At 47.3% G+C, this 24,687-nt stretch overlaps 1 protein-coding gene across 2 annotated transcripts; it reads right to left on the bottom strand.

Annotated features, from left to right (window-relative positions):
• Window positions 1–625: 625 nt before the first annotated feature.
• DNAJC11 (DnaJ heat shock protein family (Hsp40) member C11) lies at window positions 626–24,567 on the bottom strand. Of its 2 annotated transcripts, none has more exons than XM_074848381.1 (16): window positions 24,475–24,567; window positions 20,778–20,907; window positions 18,514–18,587; window positions 17,266–17,367; window positions 12,001–12,129; window positions 11,179–11,301; window positions 9,252–9,325; window positions 8,064–8,253; window positions 7,600–7,685; window positions 7,049–7,165; window positions 5,923–6,078; window positions 5,574–5,643; window positions 5,395–5,452; window positions 4,576–4,718; window positions 2,834–2,963; window positions 626–2,163 (listed from the first exon to the last, which is right to left on the bottom strand). In XM_074848381.1, exons 1-16 carry the CDS (start codon window positions 24,544–24,546, stop codon window positions 2,138–2,140), a joined length of 1,680 nt encoding a protein of 559 aa, XP_074704482.1. In that variant the 5' UTR covers window positions 24,547–24,567; the 3' UTR covers window positions 626–2,137. The 2 variants fall into 2 exon arrangements, with proteins under 2 accessions (XP_074704482.1, XP_074704484.1); XM_074848383.1 differs by lacking the exon at window positions 24,475–24,567 and adding an exon at window positions 24,184–24,202.
• Between the last annotated feature and the right edge of the window lie 120 nt (window positions 24,568–24,687).

Here is a 24,687-nt window from a genome sequence, read left to right as displayed (position 1 = left end):
ATGTTCCCCTGGTACAGGTTTAACTGCTGGAGCAGCAACGATGCTCTCTGCCTCTCAGAAATGGTATTTTTCAAGTGCAGAACTACCACGGGACATCCTGAAGTACAGAGGCAATTTTTAGAACCGCATCGCTACTTCTCTACATTTTAACATAGACAATATGCAAGAAAAAGACTTTCATGACGGCAGAAACTGCACCTCGGGAAGTCGTCAGAAATGAGGAGAGTTGTTTTATTGTGCAAACTGTTTTCATGAAAACACTCCTCTGTGTCATTGCTCCACTAGATACCGGGCCATGCCATGATTCTTCTTTGTAACCAGCAGTAAATGCCTTGTCACTATTTTGCACTTGCTTATGCAAAACTGCATTCTCAGCACTCCTGGGAGTATTCTGCCACGTCCTCGCCACTACGGACTGGCTCTCACTCTTGACCATGCAGTGAAAAGACACAAAAAAGGAATTTCTGGTGGAGATTGCTGCCCAGTTCAACGTCACACATAAAGTGATCAACAGAGGTCAAAAAGGAGGATGTGACAGAGGGTGCAGTTACATTTACAAAACTTGCAACCCTTGCTTTTCATTTTGTTTTCAAGAGTGTCCTACAGATGCAAAGGGAACGTGGGCTTTTCAGCTGAATATGATTTATTGCACATTTTACATTTAATTTCAGATCAACAGAACACTGGTTGTAAGTGAAATAAAACCCTGCACCAGGAGCTGGTCACAACTGAAGTTTTGGGTTGTTTTTAATAAAAAGAAGCAAACACCCCTTCATTGCATGAGCTTGTTTTTTAGAGGAGGGGGTACCTCTCAGACCGGCTCAAATAAATCTGCTTTTGGAAATCCGATTCTTCTGTTACAATGACTTGAGCAAAGAGAACCACCGTTGCACAGAAAAAGGGGCCAGGTACAGGTCAGGAAATTATTTATGGTAGTAGTTGTCAAGAGCAACAATGCACTGCCAAGGTACCTTTTTTCCCCCTGTCTCTCACACGTAAGCAGGGAAGGCTGTTCTAGGACTCGCCAAGAGCAGAACTGACTGAGGAGCAGCCACAATTACTCTTTTTCTCTATGAAAAAGCCTCGGTAGCGTTGACGTGCGCAGTAGATACTAGAAGGCTGCTGTTTCCATCTGCTGTGTCACTAGAACAGGGCTGCCCTTTTTGCTGGAAAATCACTGGCATGGCTTCTAGGCAACATTAATCCAATGGATTTACGTCATAACTGACGCTTTTTAGAAAGGGCACCTGAATTTTACGTTTTCAGCTCTTTACCCATTTGGCATCTCTCCTCACTTTGGTCTGGTTTATTTGTATAAACTACATTCCTCTTTTTCCTAGAAATAACTTAAGATGGGAAGAGATAGTTGCAGGATCAGAATCAAATGAAATGAAATTGCTGTCCTTCTCCCCCAGCTGCTTTCCTCTTTTCTTGAAAGCCTTGATCATACATGGCTCTAAGTGGCAGAAGAATTTGAGATGACTATTACACCCTGTGTCCTTGTCGGGAATAGCGGTGTTTGAAATTAGCAGCTGGATGGATTCATGCTGAAGAGGTCCATGTTACTACAAAAGGCAAAGAACTTCATTCCAAACATACTTGTTCTTAACAAGTACGTTTCAAACACAGATTTGAGATGGAAAACAATCTCTGTCCTCTTTCCAACAAAAGGATTTACACAGAGGCCTTCCAGGAGGTGGCCAGAGAACTTAACTTCTCAGGAGCAGAAGGTGGTACGTTACCTACCCCAGGAAGTATGTGGAGGAGTGAGAACAACAGGTCTTCTTCCCCGCTCAGTGCCAGCAGAGATACACGAGACCGCACGAAGGGGCTGGGGCCGCATCGGCTGCGTGACGGGCGGTGCTCAGTGCCCGCTCGCGCCCCCTCGGCAGAAAGCACTGCGCACTCAGAGTCACGCTGCTTTATTGGTTACTGAGCCAGAATTCAGAGTATTGCCTTGGAGCCACCTGTAGAAGCAGGTTCTCTCATTTTGTCTCCTAACAGAACTGGTAGGACACCACCCGCTATACGGAGAGTAAAAATAAAAATGTCTCTGTTCGAAGTGGCAGCGTCCAGGGAAGGCTCTGCCGTGGCCGCTGGCCCGGGTCCCGCCGCGGACGCGCAGGCTCTCTCCGGATTAGCCGTCCGCATCGATTCTGTGCGCTGCCGGGCGAGAACGAGAAATGGGGACACACGCCACTGCCGGACGGGACACATCCTACCTTCAACTTACCACCGTGCCAGGGACAGGCAGGAACGTTTCTGGCTGCTAATGAAACACCATTCATACACCCCCCGACATACTTATGGAAGCTTTGCAAGTTGGATAGGCTTCTTAATTGGGCCAGGGAGCTGGGCTAGGGTAAACACGAGGTGTGTGCCCTTAGCCAGCTCCCCAGACCTACCGGGGTACCAGTAAAACTTGTCACTAGCAGATACCAGTTTCACAAAATTATGCTGGCAGAGAAAATGTTTTCACAGATAAATGGGGACGGGGAAGAAATCTGGCTCAGGCCTCCAACTAGCCTCCATACATTCAACTGACTCCTCAACGGGCAACCCAGTGCTGCGAATTGCCCAGCGGGACCCCAGCAGCTGCGGGAGGCCTCTGCTCAGACTCCGGTCGGATAGGTAAGGTTGGACGGCGTAAAGAGCCACAGGGGTGCTGCTGAGCTCCTGTTGGCCATGCTCCAGGGGTGTATCACGGTCAGCCCGTTTCAGTAACCCCAGTTCTGAACCCCAGAACCCCAGTTCCGAGCGCTCCACCCCCCAGGGCTGAAGCAATCCTTTACTGGTTCCCAAAGGAGGCAGCAGGGCGTTCCTTGCTACTTACATTGCTTTGGTATCCTAAGGGCCTCATTGTCAGCCGACATCACTTGGTGCAGAACTCCTCGGAACTGGTAAAGCACTTTCAAACTCTTCTCCTCACCCACGCAGGGGTCGTAGAAACCTGGCAGCCCAGCCTTGAACCAGAGAAGGACAGAGCGAGCATCAGGGAACGGGCTTTCACAGCTCTTCAACTGACTAAAACCATTTATTAGTGCCAGAACGAGGGGTCATTAAAAAAAGGGAGTTTTGTTGCCAATGAGATGAGCAATGTCCTGATTTCAGCTGTGATAGAGTTAACTTTCTTCCCAGTAGCTGGTACAGTGCTGTGTTTTGGATTTAGTGTGAGAATAATGTTGATAACGCCCTGATGTTTTAGTTGTTGCTAAGTAGCACTTATCCTAAGTGAAGGATGTTTCAGTTTCCTGTGCTCTGGCAGCGAGGGGATGCACAAGAAGCTGGGAGGGAGCATGGCCAGGAGAGCTGACCCCAACTAGCCAAAGGGCTGTTCCAGACCATGGGGCGCTGTGCCTAGTATGGAAACTGGGGGGAGCTGGCTGGGGGGCAGATGGCTGCTCAGGCATCGGTCAGTGCATGGTGAGCAGCTGCACTGTGCACCACTTGTCTTTTATTTATCTTTTTAAAAATGATATTCCTTTCCCTTACAATTATTACGATTTATTACTGTTTGGTTTAGTTATTAAACCACCCTTATCTCAACCCACGCGTTTTGCTTTTTCCCCGATTCTCCTCCCACCGCACTGGGAGCGGGAGGAGCGAGCGCGCGGCCGCGTGGTGCTTCGCTGCTGCTGGGCTTGAACCAGACAGACGAGAGGCTGAGGAGTCGCCTGCGCAGCAGCGAGTTCTAACTGCAGGAAAGAGCGTGTTGGGGGGCCGGGAAGCTCCTGGAGTACAGCCCAGGGGCTGTGACACACTCTGTCCTGCGCTGCAAATACGCAGAGAGTTTCCTTGGCTGGCGGTGCCCGCGGGAGCCGACGCTCCTGGACGTCGTAACACTCGGTATGTCAATGGCTTCTGTAAACCGATCCCGAGGCACCAGCCTCGAGCACGCTGCAGAAATCCCCTGGCAGGACAGCTGTCCTGGTTTTGGCTGGGGTAGGGCTTATTTTTTTTTCCCCTCCCTTCTTAGCAGCCAGATTAGTGCTGTGTTTTGGATTCCGTATGGGATTTGATACGAGAAGAATGTTGATAACGCAGTGATGTTTTCAGTTGTTGCTAAGAAATCAAGGACTTTTCAACTCCTCATGTCCTGCCAGTACACAGGTACAGAAGAAGCTGTGAGGGAGCGCAGCCAAAACAACGGACCCCAACTGGCTGAGGGAATATTCCTTATCATCTAACGTCATGTCCTGTGTATAGATAAGGGTTGATCAGGAAGCTCACGCTCGCTTCTGGGATTGTGGTTTCAGGATTCTCCTCTCTGGGATCGCTAGCCGGGAACGGGCTGGGCGTCGGTCAGCGGGTGGCGGGCCATCGCATTGTGCATTACCCATCTGTACTTTCTGTTATTACTATTATGACTATTACTTTATTTCAATTATTAAATTGTTTTTATCTCACCCTACGAGTCTACTTACCCCTCCAACTCTCTCCCCTGCTCCCCGGGGTAGGGGCTGCGGGGTGTTGGGCTGTGGCCAGGGTTAAACCGCAGCAGCACGTGGTTCAATTGAGATTCTGAGTCACACATTCAAGGCCTCGAGCCTGGGCTTTGACAGAACAGCTACGTACCTTGGACGCCTCTGTTAGGATGAGTTTAGAGTCTTTCACCAAGCACTGCAGGGGCACAGTCACATCTATTACCTTCACCTTCTCATTCTTTCTGCTGTTGTCATTAACAAACTTCCCATACCAGGCGTTCACCACAATCAAACCTGCATTTCACAGGAAATCACAGATGTGATGAGAGGCTTCCCACCGACGGCCAGGCAGACACTGGTGAAAAGACCATCCTGGCATTTCCTGCTGCTTTCAATGATATTTAAATGCTCCTTGCCTGGACCCATGCTTCTCAAGACAGAACATTTCTACCTGGGCATTTGTTAGCAATCTTCAGCACTAGGACAGAATGACCCGACCTCAATGCCACGCTGATGTGACAGTCCAAGTGATGTCAGATCACTCTGGAACATTCTCTGTGAAATTGCTAGCAAACATCAGAAATCAGATTTCCATTATGACCCAGCAGCAAACTGCGTAAGCTAGAGATGAGTGCAACCTAAACTTCAGACTGTAACTTTTGCACATATTTATACACACACTGTGCTCCTGTGGAGAGGTGAATCCAGGCTGCTGTCTTCAGCCTGTCGACCCACCTCACAGCACATCCCAAGAGAATATTCAGTGGATCCCTACTAAGCTCAGGCACCAGAACCCGAATCATAACAGAACTTGCCCACTGCACGTGCAACAGCAATTATGCTGTGCTTCGTTAGGAGTGGAAATGAAGAAACGACATCTTGCGTTTCTCCCCCTCAACCACCCAGCCTCTGTACTGCTCCTTCCTCTCTCCAGACTTATGGAACAAGTAAATGGTGGTGTAATCTTTACCCATTCTGGCTTCCTCCGCTTCAATTATCCTCCGGACAGACTCTTGCATTAACCGGACCTGTCACAACGCAAGGGGCAGAGCAAAAATCAAGCAGTGTCAGACACTGTGTCCAAGAGAGGAAAGCAGAGCGAAACCAGCTTCCTTTAACTAAGGGGACTTAGTTACGAGGAAGACTTACCGCAGCTTCAGCCTCCTGCTTCTTCTGAAGGACGTCGCTGGCTGTGCTCTCCCTTTGCTTCTCCAGCTCCCTGGCACAAGGAAGTCAACAGCAGGTCAGGTCTGGGACCCGGCCAGGGCGGCCGAGCTCACCCACCCACCCCAGTTACAGCCGAGCCACAGCCCCACACAAACGCGCTCGGTTTCAAGGTTCTTCCCCACCTTTCAATATATTTTTGTAGGCTTCCAGAACACAGCAGTACTGATGGTGCAGTGAACCACAGCACTCAGCTGGATATTCCAGCCAGGCCGCCAGAAGCACTCGAGTGGGACGTCCCAACCCTGAGTTTAAAACAGTCCCGTGAGCTCACCTCTCCTTCTGTGCCCTGAGGTAGGGTTTGATGATTAGCCGGTGCATGGCGAAGTAGATAACTAGAGGTCCCACGGTGGCATAGAATACAGCACTGGGAAGCAGCTGATCTGTCAGGTGGACAGGGAAGAAGTAGGTCTGGCTAGCCCTATTCAGCCTGGAGCAAAAAAAGAACAGAGCGACAGGTGAGAGGAGACGCAGAGTTTAATGTGTGTGATTAAGTATCTTTAGCAGCAGTGTATGCTGCTGAACAACTGCTGAACCAAAGGAGAGACGAATGATGAGCTCAGAAAGGTGAAAAGCTCACAAACCAAATCAAGACAACGGTAAGACAGACAGCTGACACCACCCACAGACAGACTTTTATGTAGCAGACATCTCCTGTGGTAATACCTGACCATTCTAAAGTGTTTTTGTAATCTCAGGAGAATTTACTTGGTCATTAATTTCACCAGGGAAAGGGACCAACATCATCATAAAGAGAAAATGCTTATAGAGAAGGTTTATGTCCACAACACCAGCGTGTGCCTTCAAGGAAGGAGTACATAAATATTTTTCTGACGCTTATAATAATCTTTATTTTAGAAAACATCAGTTTTCCTGGGACAGAGGTGGTCTTTAGTTTCTGCATCCCGGCCTGCCCTCTGCTGGCACCCGTTACAAATGCACTCTCGGAGCGCTGCCCCTTTGGGAACCGCATCTCTCCTCACCTATCCCAGTTAACGGTGATTCACTCATCAAGTATGTACTCGTGTACACTGTTATAAAACCAGAACGCAGCTAAATACATTTCTACTAATGATATTTTCGGACATCTTCCATCCGCTTACTGTCACGCTCCAAACCTTCCTTTAAGCTGTATTTTCAGAACATTTTGGTGCACCCACCCAGACACAGAGACACGTCCTGAGGGAGGTGCCCCAGGCTCAGAGCACCACCCCAGAAGGTGCAGAGCTCCCGATGGGCACCGCTCGGATTAGAGGCGAGGGCAGCCGCATCCCATCATGGGGATGCACCAGTACACCTGTACTGCCCCGAGACTGGGACCTGCCCACCCCAGCACTGGAAACAGAACAGTGCAGGTTACGGTCAGCCTCTGCAACCTAGAGTTGTAAGCTTGAACTGACTTGATTTTCAAAGACACTCCTTGGGGAACACCAACGCTGACGGTGGCTCCTAAAATGCTGTGTCTGGAAATCTTCCTTTCTGCTCCGTACTCCACTATGGTCCCAAAGAAACCCGCCCTAGAACGACAGAATCAAAAACTGGTAAGACAGGGAAGACTCTTGAATTTCTCTTTACTGAATCCTGTGATTCCCCAACAAGTTAAACATGGAAATACATCTGTGTGCAGCAGATGTTGGCTACTGGAAGATTCACTGTGTATCTACAAGATGAGATCAGCCTTCTCAGCTTGTAAAGCAGCAAACAGGCTACAAGAACTGGCTTTCTCACTGGTGATGACAGAGAGATCACACACAAGTACTGTATCTGAAGAGGCACACAGACCTAAGCCTCCAAGACATTCACTTCAGATTTACCAGATTTAATTAATGAAAAGCAGGTTCCCAAAGACCACAGGAGCATTTGATTTGTGTGGAACCTGGAAGCCTACAACAGCAGGAGAGGACAGATTCTTCAGGCCGTGAGCAACGTGAATTTCCTCTTGCACACTTACTTGAGAGAACCTTTCACTCGTGTTTGATCCTCATCCTGAAACTTATGCTGATAACTGACCATCATGAAAGAATGGGGGATTCCCAGCTGAAATACAAGAGGCACAAATGTATGAAAACGTACCCTTGGCCACCACTGAATGTTCCCCCAAATTTCCTTTCTTATCCTAAATCCAGAAGACATAGCAACGCTTGCCACGTCCTTGTGGCAGCCTGCACTCTCTGCAGGCTCTGCTGTGCATCCCGGCCCTCAGCTGAGCCGACACGTTGGATGGGACACGGGTGGCAGAGCGTCGTGCTCTCCCAGCTGCAGCCGCTTACCTACGCTACGTGTCGGTACGAGGCAGCACCAACCGCTCTGTTACGCTCTAGTCCCACGCCAAAATACTGCTGGGAAGAAGAGCCGAGGCACTTCTCTCCCAGGGGGTGGCATCGCTGCCCCTGCCTCCGGCGGCAGGACTCTCACCTGTAACGCCACGGTGAAATGGCTGGTTTTTGTATCCCGGACGATACTCGTGTTCATGGCTGACTGGATGCCCCACCGCCACTGCAGGTACCCCATCGTGTTCTTGTCGAGGTTGCGGGCCAGGACCGTGGTGAGGCCGGGGCGGACCCCACGGGATGAGAACTGCAGGGCACAGTTTGTAGTGATGAAACTAGGAAGAATAAGGAAAGCTTCATCAGTGATAAAACACAGGCTCCCAGACGGCCCCAAATCCCTTCTTGTCCAGGAGCCTTGCTGAACATGCGGAGACTATCCTGCCAAGAGCATGACCTTGCCTGAGGGTTTCAGGAAAAACTCGAAACTAATTTAGACCGTGCTGACCATAGCAGCACCCAGAAGAGCAGGCACAGGCCCTAGTGCACTGGTCTGTGCCCCACCACTGCAGCCAACACAGCAGGCTGCTCTTCAGCCTTTACGCTTCCCGCCCTGGGCAGATAAAGTTCTGGTCTTCTGCAGAGGCAGCACACTTGGCTGCTAGAAGATAGCAGCTCTGCTATTTAATAATCCTCAAGCATCAGCTCCAAAAACCAGCATTAAAGGACTCTACGGGGAAAAAGGTCCCTGGGTAAGCTCTGAGGAATGGCGTATTTACTGAATTAGAAAACATAAAAAGAAGGAAGTCTGGCACCTACGATGCTCTAACATGTGTCTTCAATCACAGCCCCTACCTTGTACTCTCCTTTGCAACTCAAGACCTCTATTCATTTGTAAACAGACACCACACTAGTGGCAAATTCAGCATTATTTCCCTGAATTCACATATCAGCTCCTCTGTTGCTGTCAGAAACTCCGTCTCACACATGGAAGCCCCAGAAGAGCTCCACAGTTTTTTGTTCTGCTCCCAGAGCAAACTCCCTTTGCTGATTGTAAGATCACACCTCAAATATCACAATTCATGACAAGATCAAATACAAATCTAAGGATGTGGAACACAGACCTTCCTTAAACTGGAAGTATGAAAATGGAGGACAGCGACACACAAAAAGAATAGAAACGCTCTGATCAGTCCTAGAGTATGACCTTAAGTCTAGAGAAATACCTTATTTTGTAGGATAGAAAACAAATCCAGAATTAACATGGAAGAGAATTCGAGCTGTTTTGTTCCTTAGTGTGGAATATTAATCATTAGACCATTTTTCTAATATTTACCATCTTGGTGTAAGATTACGGAATATCTTCAGACCGAAGAGAGGTCCCTGAAGGTCTCCCGCTCCGAACTCCAACTGTTTAAATGCACAGTGCCAAATTGTTAGAAGAAAACATCTTTTACAACAGTGACAAAGTACTTCACAAGCGCCATTCACATCACAGACATTTTAAACATCTGAGTAACGTTTACCACGTATTTCAGCGTCCTCTCTTTTCCGCTAGCTTTGCATTCACAATAAGAGGAGTCTCACTGAGTAGGTCCTCATGAGAAAAACAAAGCCAGTTTTGTTGCTCCAGTGAAAATGGAGAGAACACCTCCACCGCAGCCCCGCGACGGCAAACAGCAAGGCTTGGCTGCTGCCCTCTGAGGGTGAGAGTCCTTCTGAGGACAGCCTCACAGCCTCCGAGGGTGACAGTCCTTCTGAGGACAGCCTCACAGCCCTCCGAGGGTGACAGTCCTTCTGAGGACAGCCTCACAGCCCTCCGAGGGTGACAGTCCTTCTGAGGACAGCCTCACAGCCCTCCGAGGGTGACAGTCCTTCTGAGGACAGCCTCACAGCCTCCGAGGGTGACAGTCCTTCTGAGGACAGCCTCACAGCCTCCGAGGGTGACAGTCCTTCTGAGGACAGCCTCACAGCCCTCCGAGGGTGACAGTCCTTCTGAGGACAGCCTCACAGCCTCCGAGGGTGAGAGTCCTTCTGAGGACAGCCTCACAGCCTCCGAGGGTGACAGTCCTTCTGAGGACAGCCTCACAGCCTCCGAGGGTGACAGTCCTTCTGAGGACAGCCTCACAGCCCTCCGAGGGTGACAGTCCTTCTGAGGACAGCCTCACAGCCCTCCGAGGGTGACAGTCCTTCTGAGGACAGCCTCACAGCCTCCGAGGGTGACAGTCCTTCTGAGGACAGCCTCACAGCCCTCCGAGGGTGACAGTCCTTCTGAGGACAGCCTCACAGCCTCCGAGGGTGACAGTCCTTCTGAGGACAGCCTCACAGTGGTGCTGCCAGCAGTTCTGCTGCTGCTCCGCCTCCGCGGCTGCAGAAGGCACCTGCTGCTTCATCCACTGACAGTCTGGTGACTCCAGGGCTGTTCAGCATTTCTTTGGTGCTGTTCAGTCTCACTAACAGAAGCAGTTCTTAGGCCGGACACTTTTCATGACAAAACCTGTAAAAGCTGCTCCTACTACATCTGCATCTCCCAAGTGAGTTTATTGCATGGGTTTTAAAAACTTTTTTAGTCAACTGACTCATGAAAATATCCACAAGCTCCCGTATTACCGGCATTACAAAATCCTGATGCAAATCAAATGCCCCCAGTCTCCGAGTTCTCAAATGAGAGGACAGCTCCCATTTCTCACAAGCTGAGGGAACAGATTAGTGTGCAAAGAGGAAGGTGCAGAAAACAGCCACCCCACAGCCGTGGCAGCGATGCCACGAATATCCTGAACAAAGCCACTGGTCTAGCAAGGCACAGCTTGCAGGGGGTAACGTGGGACCTGCCTTCAATCTCATCTCCCTGGGAGTCAAACTATCTTCCCCCATCACTTCTTTCTTGGGAGCAGAGCAGTTTTTGAAGCGAAGGCAAACTATCACGCTGCCCAGAAGTGCATGCTCACAGCACTGGAAGACACCCGAGAGCCTTCAGACAGGAAATTAGAACAGTTGGAGACAACAGGTAACGATTCTCTCAGCACAAGTAAGTCCAAAATGTTCAGCCAAATGGAAAGGGGGAAAAAAATTAGAAAAAACAAGGTTTGGCCTTCCCTTTTTCTCAAATTCCTTTACGAATTCCTTTTTCTATATTCTATAGAACGTAGAAAATGAGAGCTGAAACAGAGCTAAAGTTCCCTGAAGACAATAAACACTAGGTACCTCATCCAAGCAGCCTGAAACAGACTGGATGTAAAGTGTGTAACAGCTCATACACTCACCTCTCCCCATCCCTTGGCAGACGTCACTCGTCTGACAGCAAAATTAATTGATCCACCTCCATTCCCATTCTGGGTGGAAAGGTTACCAGACAGTATTGCTGTGTCCGTGGCAGTCAGTGGTGCCTGAAAAAGGAATATTATTACCAATTACTCTGATCCCAATTAGCACATTTAATGCATATTCCTGAAGGACATAATCACGACTGCAGAGAGTGTAAGCGCAGAGAGCCAGGTAACACTCCAGCTGACTCCGTCACCCACTAAGCCCAGGTGTTTGAACCAGACACGGCCACACGTGCTCTAGATTTTGTAGTCAAAGATCAAGTACGGCAAAAAGTGAGGTAATTCTTATAGTACCAGACATCTGTGACACCTTTAATGTTCCACCTTGAAGTCCTGACCCTGAGCTGCAAACCCTTCTAGTCTCACCAGCAGACTAAATTTCTTCAATTCTCTGCAACAGAGGAAACACTCCCCCTTCTTCTCCTTATCTACGTCCTCAAAACTGGGCGCCGTTTGTTTTCATACATGAAATACTCGATATTCAGAGAGAACTAGATTCCTGTTTTCAACTGTGGCTGAGCCTCCCTGCTAGCAGGAAGGCAGGACCGCTGCAGCCTGCAAACCGGTCACCTGCTGTACGGGCGACACGCAGTCCTGGCGGGACTGAGCTTCCTCTTCCCACCCACGCGGGCGATCGCGTCCCTCCCCAAATCAAGGTGAGACCCCCCTGAGCCGTGTTTCATTTTCTGCCGTTTCACACAGCAGCGCCTCGCCCGCTCCGGCCCTGCTCCACCCCGGCAGCAGCAGCTGCCCCCTCACCTCGATGGACTGAGAAATGTGCATTTTGTTTATCTCGATCTGGGGAAAGCTGCTCCCAGGCACATCTTCGTATTCTTCATCATAACGATCAAAGAGGTCAGTGGCATCTATTCCAACACTAATTGTTCCCTAAGGAATGACAAGTGAAAAAAGTACTTAGCATTAACAAACACCCAACACACGTAGGCCAAATTGCTAAACCATCCTTGTACACCATTACATTTTTTTGCATTTTTTTCTTGTTCTGCAATTACCCTTTCCACCCTAAAATGCATTTCTTACATTCAACTCAAACAAAAATGAACAATTACAATATTCTGAAACAGCAATATAAATCATAAAATGAACTGGATAAAAGACAGTTTTTTAGCAGGAATGCAACTTGTAATACTATAGGTAATTTTGCTACTGTGACACATTACAGAAGTAGGTAGAACACTTCTACACAGCAGGTTTCTTCTTCCCCCACAACTGATTCTGCTCTGTCAGTATTTTAAAGTTGAAATAATGTATTTTAGAAATTGATTTTCTTCAGTGGATCTTGGCTAGAAATCCTCTAAGTGCTTTCTTCTTATGAGTTATCTGAAACAACTTAGTTTTGAGCTGCATCATTCACTTGTAGTTGACCTTGTTAGTCAAAAATTTCATTTTCTTCTTCATAGTTTGTATCTTGTAATCAGAAGGAATGCTTGACAAAGATAGACTTTTAGCAAGGGGTAAATATTTCCTTTCTCAGACCATAGAAAAGCTTATTCCTACAAAAAACTAGGCCACAGCTAAATAGTCTGGCTACCTGCTGCTGTGCTCACTCAGACTAACTGCAAGAGTGGGTTTATTTGAAAAGGGCACGATTAGATCCTTGTCTGGGTCATATAACTTCAAGAGGCTTTGGAAACCTTCCCTACAGACCTATTAAACAGCATTCCGGCACATATAAAATGTACCAGCTGCAATAAAAAACCCCCTTTGTGCACAAGCACAGGATGAACTCTGAGCAATTTGTATCAAGAAACTCAATAGCTGGGTAGGTACAAAACCACTCACACAGAGTCCAAGTATGGATGGAATAAATTCTGATTTCAATCTGAGTGAGCATTCTTCCTTGCTCACTCCAGCCTAATCAAATGCTGAATCATAAATACAGGCAGAATTGCAGAGTTTGACAGGACTCAAAACTTTGCTCTGGTTTGGCTCCCAAGGATTTATTTGCTGTGGAGATTCTCCTCAATGTTTATTTTCTGATTTCTTAGCAGCAAAAATTCAGTAAATATTTTAACACAGGCAAGTGCCATTATCTCCAGGAGAACTCTGGAACAGGGGCTGTGCCCCAGCTGTTTACAGATGACTCTGGGCACCCTGGCAAGCTTCAGAGCAATTCCGCTCATCGTCCTGTTCGTGGCAGCACCAAGGACGAGCTCCTGCCCTTTCCGCACAAGACTACTTTTCAGAAACCATCTGCAAAGTCACCTTCAAGGGATCTGCCCTCCAGACGCTACAGCCTCTCCAGTTTCAGCCCTCTCCCACATTGTGCTGCTCCTTGAAACGAGGCCAAAACAAGAGTGAAGCGAGGCAAAACCACAACTGCTGCGGACACGGCCCAGGCCTGCGCTGCTCTCCAGCCCTCTGGGAAGGGGGAGTACAACAGCCAAAGAGGAACAGAACGTGCCAACTCCACTCGATGAAATTCCACCAAAGGCACTGCAGAGTGACCGATCAAACGTGTCTAAATACAGGTGAGCATTTGTTTTAACAAGAGAGAACTATTTCCATTTTTCCCTGATGCTGTTCAATTCAAGGAAGTGTAAAGCCCAAGACCTTTCGTAACAGAGGCAGGATGGAAGGAAAGGTTTTCCATGGGGAGCACCACATTCAGTGCAGAACCTTTGCCAGACTGCAACTCTATAAATTCCAAGTTTAAACAAGGGGTATCATGCTGAGTAGCAAGCGTACTGAATTTGAATGGCAAAAAGACAGAAAATTGTGTATTCTCAACTCAGACCAGAATATAAGCAGCAGTAAAGCTTTCTCAACAATTTGCACTGAAAAAACCACCAGAAAACATCTTACTATAGCACGTTTCTTCGTACGGCAATGCTTGTACCTTTGTAAAGATGCGCCAAGGTCTTCACACATTCCTGAAATTCATCGCAGCTCCTTTCTTTCAATCATACTTAAATCTTAGGATTCCCTTTTTCACACCTATGAATTTTAGAACAAATATCCCTCCCAATGAGAAAAAGGAAACCACCTGAACCTATCCATGAAAATCCACAAGACCCATTCAGAGGAAAGGACTGTCTCCGATCCCTCCCCGGCTCCTCCGCAGATCTCTGTAGCCGCCTTTCGCTGAAGCGAGCGGTGGACTCCGTGCAGCCATTTCACCCCCCGCCAAGCAGGTGAAGTCACCCTCAGAGGTCTATAGATCCTGGCAAGGAAACTGGCTCGGGCGCGAGCACAGGAAAAGCAGCAGATGGTAAAGTTAAAAATATTCCCAGAGAACGACGGCAGCCCCTATGCCACCGGATAATAGAGAGGGGACCGCTGCTGCTCGCAGCTCCCCACCAGCCACCTGCTCAGACCACTGAAATGAAAAAGCCCTCCCCAAAGCAAGAGCAGCAGGGAAGGAGGGGAAAGCTCTGCACAGAGGCGGCGGTGCCTGCTCACGACATGCTGCGGAACACACCAACCCAGCGGGGCAGGAAGCTGGGGAACGGCACCACAGAACCAAAAGAGTTGCTATCTGGTATCATCTTTTAAAATCACCTTTATTTGCCATCCTGCGAATATGAACAGACTTTACTGATGGAATTAAGAGGTGTGCCAGAGAAGAATATAGCCCCGCCTTGCCTTTCTTCTTAGGGATTTACCTTCTGGAAGGTGACATATGGAAACTGTGCCAGATCGAGCCTTAAGGGACCTGCATTTCTTAGATATTGACCTTCCGCAGCAGGAAAATAACGGGATTTAATTTCTCCTAACAGGAAACGGTTCTTCTCAGATCAAGTAATGAACTTTTCAACCCTTCTGCACATCTTTGAAAGCAAAAACAAAGCTCTAAAAGCAAATAATAGACTCAATTCGAAACCTGCCAAATTGCCTACATCTGGTTATTGCTCAACATTTCTGGTTAAAATGCTTTATTTTGCTGGAACCGTTTTATAGAACTGACAAAATGTTGGAAATTTTAAAATAACTTGCGTTCGTGTATGAAATGATCACAGCTGCGCTACCTAATTCCACAGGAACACTGCCTGGAGAGACATTTCTATAGGCTGCCAATCAGCAATTGCTGTAAACACCCAGATGGCTAATTTTATCGCAGGACACAGAGGCTGAGGCTCACAAAGCAGCTCCGCTTTTTACTGCTCAAAGCCACAGCGAGGTGCCCAGAGAAAATGTCAAATTCCTGAAGTCAGAGAAGCACGAGGTGGAGATAACCATGTCCCTCCCCGAGAACACCTTCTGACTCCCATCACCCTCATCGCCAGCAGACACAGTTCGACTGGCCTGTTTTGTGGCATCCAGAAGTCCCTTCCTGCCTGGAATAACCTTGTCAGCAGATACTCGTGTAACACCTTACGCTTATTTACCCTTCCAGTAGAAGCAAGTTCTTTGTACTCGAGCACTATCCACAGCAGCCTGGTGATCTGCTGTGCTAAGACCAGCGCAGATCCAAAGTCTGTGCCAAGGGAAACATCTTGGAACCCTACAGGTCGTCTCAGATGGACGTTTGTCTGGCACAGTCCTAAGCATTACTGTACTCACACTTGTGTCCACTCAGAAAACATCATGATTTTAAACCGCTGACCATGAAAACACCAGAAACCTTCAAAAACAACGGTAATAACCGTTAATCAACTGGTAGTTTGTTTCCTGGGTTATGCAAGTTGTGCTGCAACACTTTAGAAGTCTGCGCATGAACACACGACACAGGAGACCTCCTCTTTCAAAGCCACCTGTGCCTCAGGATGCAGAATCAGTGTTGACTGCACGCCTCCAGTGAGAACTCTGGGGATACCCAGTTTTCCACCAAGAATAGAAATATTTATAAATAAAAAAAAAAAAAGAATTGATGTCTCATTACAATTTATTTTTTCAAGATGGAGAAAGTTTGTCTACATAAATATCTGCATGGTTACCTTGGGGTAGAGAGAGGAAAATTAAGGCTCCCCCACCATGGACCACTTCTGTACTGCATAGAAGAAATGGATTTTCATCACATTTAAAAAATAGGTATAAAATGGTTCCTGATAGTTTAAGCAAAAAAACCCAAGAAAAATACAGACACAGGCAAACCAAAGTATGAATACGTTTGGTGAGTGTAGATGCAGCTCTTGGATAATGTTATTCGCTGCACGAGAACCAAGATTTTTGTGATTCAACAAGCATTGAAACCTCAGTCAGTGCCAATCCTGACGAGCCCTGGGTTTGCCTAGCGTGCTTATCAGGCCAAGAGCCAGCAAGGCCATCAGCATTCTGAACCGTCGGCGCATTCCAGTCACAGCAGGTGACAGAGGAAGCCGCAGTCGATCGTCATTTCCACCTCTCCCTGCCATCCCAACCCTACCGTGAGAATGTCATCCTCAACACGGTGTCCTCGACCAACTCCCAACAGCCAAAATTCAGCTGCAAGGTGGGTCCTTTCGTGTCAGTTTATGGCTGCACAACCAGACCGAGAGACGGGAACGGAATCCGCGATGATTCTCACCCTGAGAGCACCGTCAGGCCTTCCCAGAACAGGCACTAACCGTGGAAGCGGTCGGACCCCAAACCTGTTCTGGTTGATTTTGCTCACGGTGCTGCAGCCACCCAGCCAGTTTGGGAGCTGCCTCGCATTTGTCATCAGCTTCAAAGCTGTGCTTGAATACCTCCCTGCACTGTTGTGACACTACAGCAGTGTCGAAGGGAAAACCTGTCAGGTAACTGCAGGGAGTTTCATTTTATTTGGAATACTTGGAAAGAAATCATAAACATTGCAGTGTTAGGCCTGTTCTCGGAAATTGCTGAAAGAGGTATTTTGCTCCTACATGTTTCAACGAAAAAAAGAAAAAAAGAACTTTCAGTAGAGGATTACTGTTCAAAGAATCAGCTCTTTTCCCTACATTGTCCAGAGAAACTGCATATTCAAAAAAAGAAAAGTAACTCACTAAGTGTAGATAACTAAGAGGCTATTTAGAGTAGCCCCTCATCTAGGCTCATCACACCCGGCATTTTCATAATAATTTATGGATTCACTCTTGAGACTAGGATGAAGTCTTTGCTTACCTTTGGATTAGTTCGCTGCTGCAGTCTTCTCTCTTCCCTCTCTCTCTGCAAACGCTCAAATTCTTCCCTGATTTCAGCTGGAGTTCTCTTCCTCTCCACAACCTGCTCAAAAAGAAATTAAACCCAAAAGATCAGCAGAAGGAGGATGTTCAGGGTACTGCTCTGCCGATGGCACGGAGGCCCTGACCTGGTACGCGCTAACACGCTGCCCCTGCTGCTGCTGTAAGCCACTCTGCACGGATTTCAGTACTCAGAGTTTGGAGGCAAACAGCTGGGCCAGCTCAAATGGCAGGCATGAGAGAAACCCCCATGCTTTGAGAGAAGGGAAAATGGTCTGGTTGTTTATATTCCCTTGACACAACCAGGGCAAAGAGCTTTCAAACCACAAGGACAAGATGCTGCAGCGCAGCCGTTACCAACAGCTACCCATTAACTTCGCTACTAGTGTAGACACAAAAATGAAAACGACTGAAAGTTTCTGGCTTGAGGTAAACTGATTAAGTGAGAGTTTTGTGATTATAGGCTATGCTGATTCACATCTGCTTACTTTAGACGGCTCAGGGAATGAGGGTTTTAAACAGGTATGGCTCTAGGCATGCATAGAAAGAGTATTGGATTTGGCTTTTCAAAATAAGAACACGTCTGCCAAAGCAGCTCCAAAATGTCTGTCACACGCTGCCACTGCTCCACATTTCTTGCTATTAACTCCAGGCTTGACCTTGGTACTGACCTGACCCAATATAATATGGTTCTGCAGCCAGCAGCACAGCGCAATCAGCTCAGACTGGCAGAGGCTACTAAGGGGACTTAACAACAGGAAAGCCACAAATGGACAAATGCTCTTTCAAAGCCCAAGAAAACAACCCCAAAAAGCACAAAAAGAAAAAGTAATTTCAAACTCGAAGGCTAGCTGATGCTGATAAAAAAGTTTCAGATGAAAAAGATGAGACTAGATGGACAATAATGACGCATTTGTCTCCGACAAGGATGTTGCCTGTCACGGTAATATCCTATTAGGGAACTCTGAATGTCAGGTTTATTGTTCTCTTGTCAAGTGAAAAACCCAAGTATTCTTTGAAAATCCATCACGGTGTTTCAGCAGAGACAGAAATAACTAAACAAGGATGCCTTCCAACAAACAGGCATTTATTACCATCAAGGTGTCAGCGCAGCTCGATGGAACAAGAGTGTCAGATAAAGGTGGGTTTAGTCAATTCCACTGGCCATAAGGTGCTAAATTTCTCTCACCTCCCATCCTTCCATTTCCAGTCCTCTCCTCCCGTATATGTCATAGATGGCTCTGGTCTGTGGATCACTAAGCACTGCAAGTTAAAATCAAAAGAGAGGAGAGAACTCAGTCTTTGGTCTTCTTGAATTTCAGACCAACACACCAGTGCTACATGGAGTTCAAGCACAGATCCTGGAAACACGTTGTTCTACATTTGCATCCAATTTTTACATTAACTCCCTTTAACGTTTTCACCTGCTATATTAACAGGACACACTGACTCTTCGCCCCATCCAATTCCTTTTTTTTCCCCCCCGCTTACTTTTAAAATCAAAAAGCATAAAGAACACAAGAGAGACGTGCAGACTAACTGTAGAGGCAGCAGGGTTTTCGGTATTGCTGTCTTCGACTGGAGGGTGACATAAGCCCTCTAACAATCAGTGGAATCATTAGCAATTTAGCAATAGCTAAATCCTGGAAACTTTCTGGGGTGGAATGACACCTACCTCTGTCTAGCTTTCAAAGCTTCACTCCCTGTCTTCGATCCTCCTCACCATCCCTGCCCGCCAATCCTTTCCCACCCAGTGCAAACACGTGGGACGTGCCAAGCACCAACAAAGCAATTTTCAAGAGTCAGTTCATGCCTCGCCAGACGTCAACCACAGGGTAACTGCAAAACTGCTTGTAGAATTTGAATCTCCCCAAAAGTCACCCAACACAATGGAGAAAATAAAATACACCAGGAGACTGCAGAACAGTTACTTTGGAAAAAGACTGCACATCGAATTAAGAAGAATCTCTAAAATGTCAGGCATATTTAAATGCATAATCTCTCATACCACACCCTTCCTTAAAAAAAAATAATTAAGAAATCATCAGTATTTTTCCCACAGGGTTCCAAGACCACATTTATCATTATCACCTATTTTTTTAACTGTGGGGGAAGATGAGTCTTGAGGGAGCTGGGTGTGTATGTTAAGGCAAAAAGAGGCTTATGCGAGTAACTGAGCTTTGATCTGAACTACCTGAAGATTATGGAACTTGCTAAAGGCAAGATACTATAGTTTATAAATTTGGATAAAATAAACATTTTGTTGCGTGGTATTAAGAGATGGAAGAGGACAGGGAGAAAATAGGCAGGAGGTGGGGTGGCTTATTTTCAAGATCTCAGAGTTTTTGTTTGTAAAGTATTACGCTCCCATTTGGTACTAAAGGAGCAACAGTTTACATGTACGTCACAACACAGAGCCAAGCAAAGCCACAGAATTCAAAGGGAAAGCTGCCTCTAACATAAGACCTACTCACCACACACAAATGAAATTACTGAAGCATCCTGAGTTTTTATTGCCCATGTCATCAGGGTAAGACCTTCACTGTTCTCCCCCGCAAAAGCTTCCATATGGCCGAACGCCTAACTAGGGACAGTGGAAAAGACTCCACCCATGCTCAAGTCCAACTGGAAGAGACAAATGCTTATCATTCAGAAAACGTGAGACTAAAAAAAAGTTCTTTAGCTCACCTAATTTTTCAAATTCGGTTTAATAGAGGAATATTCATTCACCATTTTGCTTTAGTTTCTCTTCAGGCTACAGGACAGGGCAGCCAGTTTGGTGCACCAGTTTTTTAACGCAGAAGAGTCCTACCAGCTTCTAACCCACTTGCACTCCAGGTGCCTCTTATCACACTTGCAAAACGCTGCAAGCTAATTCTAACGAATCACTTCCCTGTGCCTCAATTACACTAGGTATTACCTATGGTGACACCAGGATTTAAGTAACTGTCAGGTTAATTCAGAGTATTTTAAAGGGCTTTGGCATCCTTGGATGAGAAAAAATCTCTAATCACTATGAATCCACTGTCCTTATCTCAGTCTTAGCACATGGAAGAACTTGCTGAAAAACAACGGGGACCACAACGACGTGGCAGAGAACAGAAACTCAGGATGCATCAGTTCAAAAGTAAAGTATGAAACTGCCTTTCTGTTTGAAGCTTTTCAGTCTTCAGGCTCTTATGGGAGAGCCTTTTCAGAGGTAAGGGAAGCGGGGAAAAGATTATTTACAACATGCAGGAAATAAGACAGACTCCCCATCTCATTCATTGCAGAATTTATACTGCGTTACTCCTCTGATTTACAGGACAGAAGCAGGAAACAAAGCATCACTAAGTATCAGCAAACTTAATTACTACTTTGTAATAATATATATCTTCTCCAAAAAGCACGAAGACACGGCCCTCCTAGAAACTCCCTGAAGTCAATTTCTGCAAACTTCAGACTTCCACTGACCTTCATAAGCTTGGTGAACAAGGTTAAAGAGCCGCTCAGCCTGTGTTTTGAGCTCTGGGTCTCTGTGCTTGTCTGGATGGTAGAGCATACACAGCCGGCGGTAGGCAGCTTTTAGCTCTTCCTGAGAGGCCTGTGAAAAGCAGTAAAAATTAATTAAAGCACAACCAATGCTATTTAGAAAACACCATTCTCAAGACCAGCCCTAAAAGAGAAGTCCATCAGCTATTACTTATTTTTACTTACACAAAATCAAGAATGGACTTTTGTTTCATTACATAAGTTAATAAAATGTTCAATTATGCACACCAGTTTTTTCCACACTATTTATAGCGCGACAAGTGAAGCAACAGGTCACGAGTGTATACCTAGGGATAGAAAGTTAAGTAAAAAAACCCACAAAACACCCAAGCAATCTCTGTTCATACATTATTTTCATTACGCAACTACTGTCTCCTCAATTCAGTGCAGAAGAGCAAGAAAAAATAAAATGACCTCCGGACAAAAACACTTAAATCCAGAGACGGACATGAAATTCTACCTGTACTTCAATTTTAAGCCCTCAAGCAGACACTAGAACTCTCAAAAAGCACTGCCTTTCCAGAGCAGAGAAATGTAAACCTACAGTCTTACATTCACCTCTTCCCAGCTAGGCTCCCTAGCACCTCCCCTCCTCCCCAGCGAGGGCTCTCTGCTGGGCGGCCAGGAAGGAAAGTGCATCATCCACCCGCAGAACACTCACCTGCAGCAGATGGATAACCAGAGCAGTGCGCCGCTAAATGCATCAAGAAAAAAATAAAAAAGTCCCGTTCTTTACCACAGCCACTCTGGAATTGCAGACGGCACCTGGCCTCATGCCAAAGACACGTGGTGGAGGCAGAGTTTGGATGGCTCTTTCCGAATCGATGGAGTAAAGCCCCGCTCCTTCCATTACGGTCTCTCAGGAGACAACCTCGCAGCAATATCGGGTTTTGACTCCAGACAGCCCCGGTACCTTCCCCTTTCTCCTGGTACCTTCCCCCTACATTGCAGCAGCTGTCTATTCCTTGGAGCCTGGTTAACACCTCGTTAGGAGCGTGGCTGCCAGAATCAACCTGAGCTCCCCGAAAGGCGCAAGTGGCGCAGGCAGCTTCAGGGAGCTACCAACCGCCAGTTACAAACCCGTCCAGGCAAGAACCAGCTCCCGGGGCACTGCAACCAGGACACCACTTCTCTGCACCGGGAGAAACACACAGAGGAAAATGACCGAAACAACACGATGGGTACTTGGTGGCCTCCTTCAAGCAAATGTCCTCCCTTTTACTGCAGTCAGGGGTTACAGCGGACAGGAATGCAGCGCCGGAGGCGAGAAGGGGGCATCCAGAAAATGGCTTTCGATAACAGAATTTAAAGACACAGATTCCATTTACTCTTACTGCTCTTCAGTGACTGAAGCTTTCAGTTTCCACGCTTTCTCCATGGAAATACAGGGTCTAAAAGTTCGTTTCTTAAAGTAACACCTTTTTCCCAACTTGTGGTAAGAAAGTCTGGGTTTTCATCAAAGAGAAGCATTTATCTGTGTACCAAAGCTAGAAATCTGTGCAATTTTTCACAACAGCTTAGAATAAATGTTTTCTCTGCACGTTTGTATCATTTCACGTTAATGTTTCCAAATAATAATGGCAAAAGGGACCTGCCAAATGTGCTGGTCCCAAGACAGTAAAGGTAGCTACAGATTAGCTTTTTTCTTTTTTCTGCCTTGTGCTTTCTCAAACACTGAATTTAAACTCAACTGAGAAGGCAGGGGAACATATAGGTCTAAAATGGCATTCTTTAATCAAATTAATGATAAATGGTTTAATGTGCTATTGATTATATAATAGAAATGAGCAGTTTCATTTTTCATAAATGCCATGTTCAATAAAATGTTAGATTGGGCCTTTCATCATCATTGAATTGCTTGAGTCATTGGTTCAATATTTCATGAGCAATAGCCTCTTAGAAACCGCTAAAGAAATACTGACATCATTTCAGACTGCAATGAAATACATAAGTCAGTAATAATCATATGTAAGTTACATTTTTATTACCAAAATTCTAGGCAAAATTAAAGTGCGTCCCATCTCTGTACTTGGGACTTAAACGGCTTCATTAAACATCTCAAGCATGTCACCACATTTTTAGTGGACTTAAATCTATAAAAGATTAAACATTTATATACACACATACACAAAAATCACTGCTCGGCAGGCTCACTCTCCTCATCGGGGCTGCAAAGTTCAGTGCCTAACTGTTGTTTTAAGCTCAGCTGCCACATCACACGGAGCTGGCGCAGCACCTGGAAATGCGAGTTTACTGCATTCCACTGCTACGCAGGATAGTACTGCTGAATTTAATTAGCGAGGGGTAATTAACAAAGCAACTACTACTCTCAGTTGGAATTACTCCCTCAAAGACTATTTTAACTTGGTTTCCAGCTCCCTGCCGTACCAAACCTGAATTTTCTGGTCTCTAGTGAAGAGCTGAAAGCCCAGCTGAGTTTAACTATTAAGCCTTCACTGTTCATCTCCCAAGCAGCCGCAACCCTTGTGCGGTTCCACCTCCTCCTTTCAACCTCTACATCTGCTCCCTGCTGACATTTGGGAGGGTGAATTACAAAAGCTGTCGAGTGATTAAAAGTACAGCCCACTGGCTTTTAAGGAGACTCGGGCTTGAGTCACACAGAAATTTTTCTAAAAAGAGCACATTTTACTGCATGGCATTAAGGAGTTCTGCAAACGGTTACTGTCACACATTTTTCCTTCAGAAATGCAGAAGGTTTCCACAGGTGAGGCACAGGGGACTGCTGTCGAGGTCACAAGTACTGGCATTAACTCCAAAGATGATTTTTTCACAGCTGTCAGACTGAACTGCTTCTGGATGATGAACTGCTCTCCCCGGCAGTAGCAGCAGTTCAGTAAAAGCCTTCAGCTCCGGTTGTTGACATCTAGGACAATGTGCTCGAGCAGTGGAGTGTTTATACATAGATATATTGCTATTGCACCTGAGGAGACCAACTACAGCACAGTTTATACACTCAGATATTTGGTGATCTGCCCAATTATTACTATAAAAAAAGTAGTTACTTCCCACTAAGTTCCAAATTGTTCTAGTGTAACAAAACTGCATCAATCAATACCAATCTCTTCTTAAAAATGGAACCGAGGACTGCCGAGCCTCCTTTATTGGATGAGAGATGTGTCTTGCAAAAAATGTAGGTGTTTCCAGTTTGGAAACACTTGGAAAGTCCACACAGCACTGATTAAAACAAGAACGAACGCACAACCAAGAAGTACGTTACACGCATGCAGAGGCGAGTCTGAGACCAAGCTCCCACGTGCCCCGAGAAAACCCAAATCCGGGAGTTCCCTACGCAAAATGACCGCCTCACCCTTCGCTCTCAGTCCCGCCGCGCGCACGAGCAGCCGCCCCGCCACCCGCTCGGGGTTTCTGCAGCCCCGCTCCGGGCAGAGGCTCCCTCAGCCCGGGCCCGAGGACGCGCCGAGGCCGCCGCCGCTCCCGGCCGCTCCCGCCCGCCGGGGCCCTCAGCGGCCGCAGCCCGGCCCGCCCAGGCGGGCACCGGGGTCACGGCCCGCCCGGCCCCGCCGCTCCGCTCTGCGGCGGCGCCCCACCGCCCCGCCCGGCCCCACCGCCCGCCCCCCGCCGCCGCCGCCCGCCGCACCTCCCGCCGCACGTTGAGCAGCGAGTAGTAGTCCTCGTTGTCCGGCACCTCCTCGCCTAAGGCCGCCGCCATCTTCCCGACCTCTGACCCCGCGCCGCCGCGCGGCCGGGCGGGGCGGCGGCGCGAGAGCGGGCACGAGGGAGCGGCACCGCCCCTGCGCGCCCCCTGCCGGCCCGGCGGACCGAGCTCCTGCGCCTGCGCCCGGACCCCGCC

Source organism: Strix aluco, chromosome 22, assembly GCF_031877795.1.
Source record: "Strix aluco isolate bStrAlu1 chromosome 22, bStrAlu1.hap1, whole genome shotgun sequence".
Taxonomy (NCBI): Eukaryota; Metazoa; Chordata; class Aves; order Strigiformes; family Strigidae; genus Strix; species Strix aluco.
The sequence above is the reverse complement of the archived record's forward strand: the minus strand, read 5'-3'. Positions and strand labels throughout refer to the sequence as shown.

What these genes read in the sequence shown, in the direction of transcription:
- DNAJC11 (XM_074848381.1), bottom strand. Translation starts at nt 24,546, where the DNA reads ATGGCGGCGGCCTTAGGCGAGGAGGTGCCGGACAACGAGGACTACTAC. An exon ending in CGTAATCTTACACCAAGATG is followed by an intron (nt 8,254 to 9,251) that starts GTAAATATTAGA and finishes TATTCTTCCTAG; the next exon opens with TTTCATCACTACAAACTGTG. An exon ending in AGCAGGAGGCTGAAGCTGCG is followed by an intron (nt 5,453 to 5,573) that starts GTAAGTCTTCCT and finishes GCGTTGTGACAG; the next exon opens with GTCCGGTTAATGCAAGAGTC.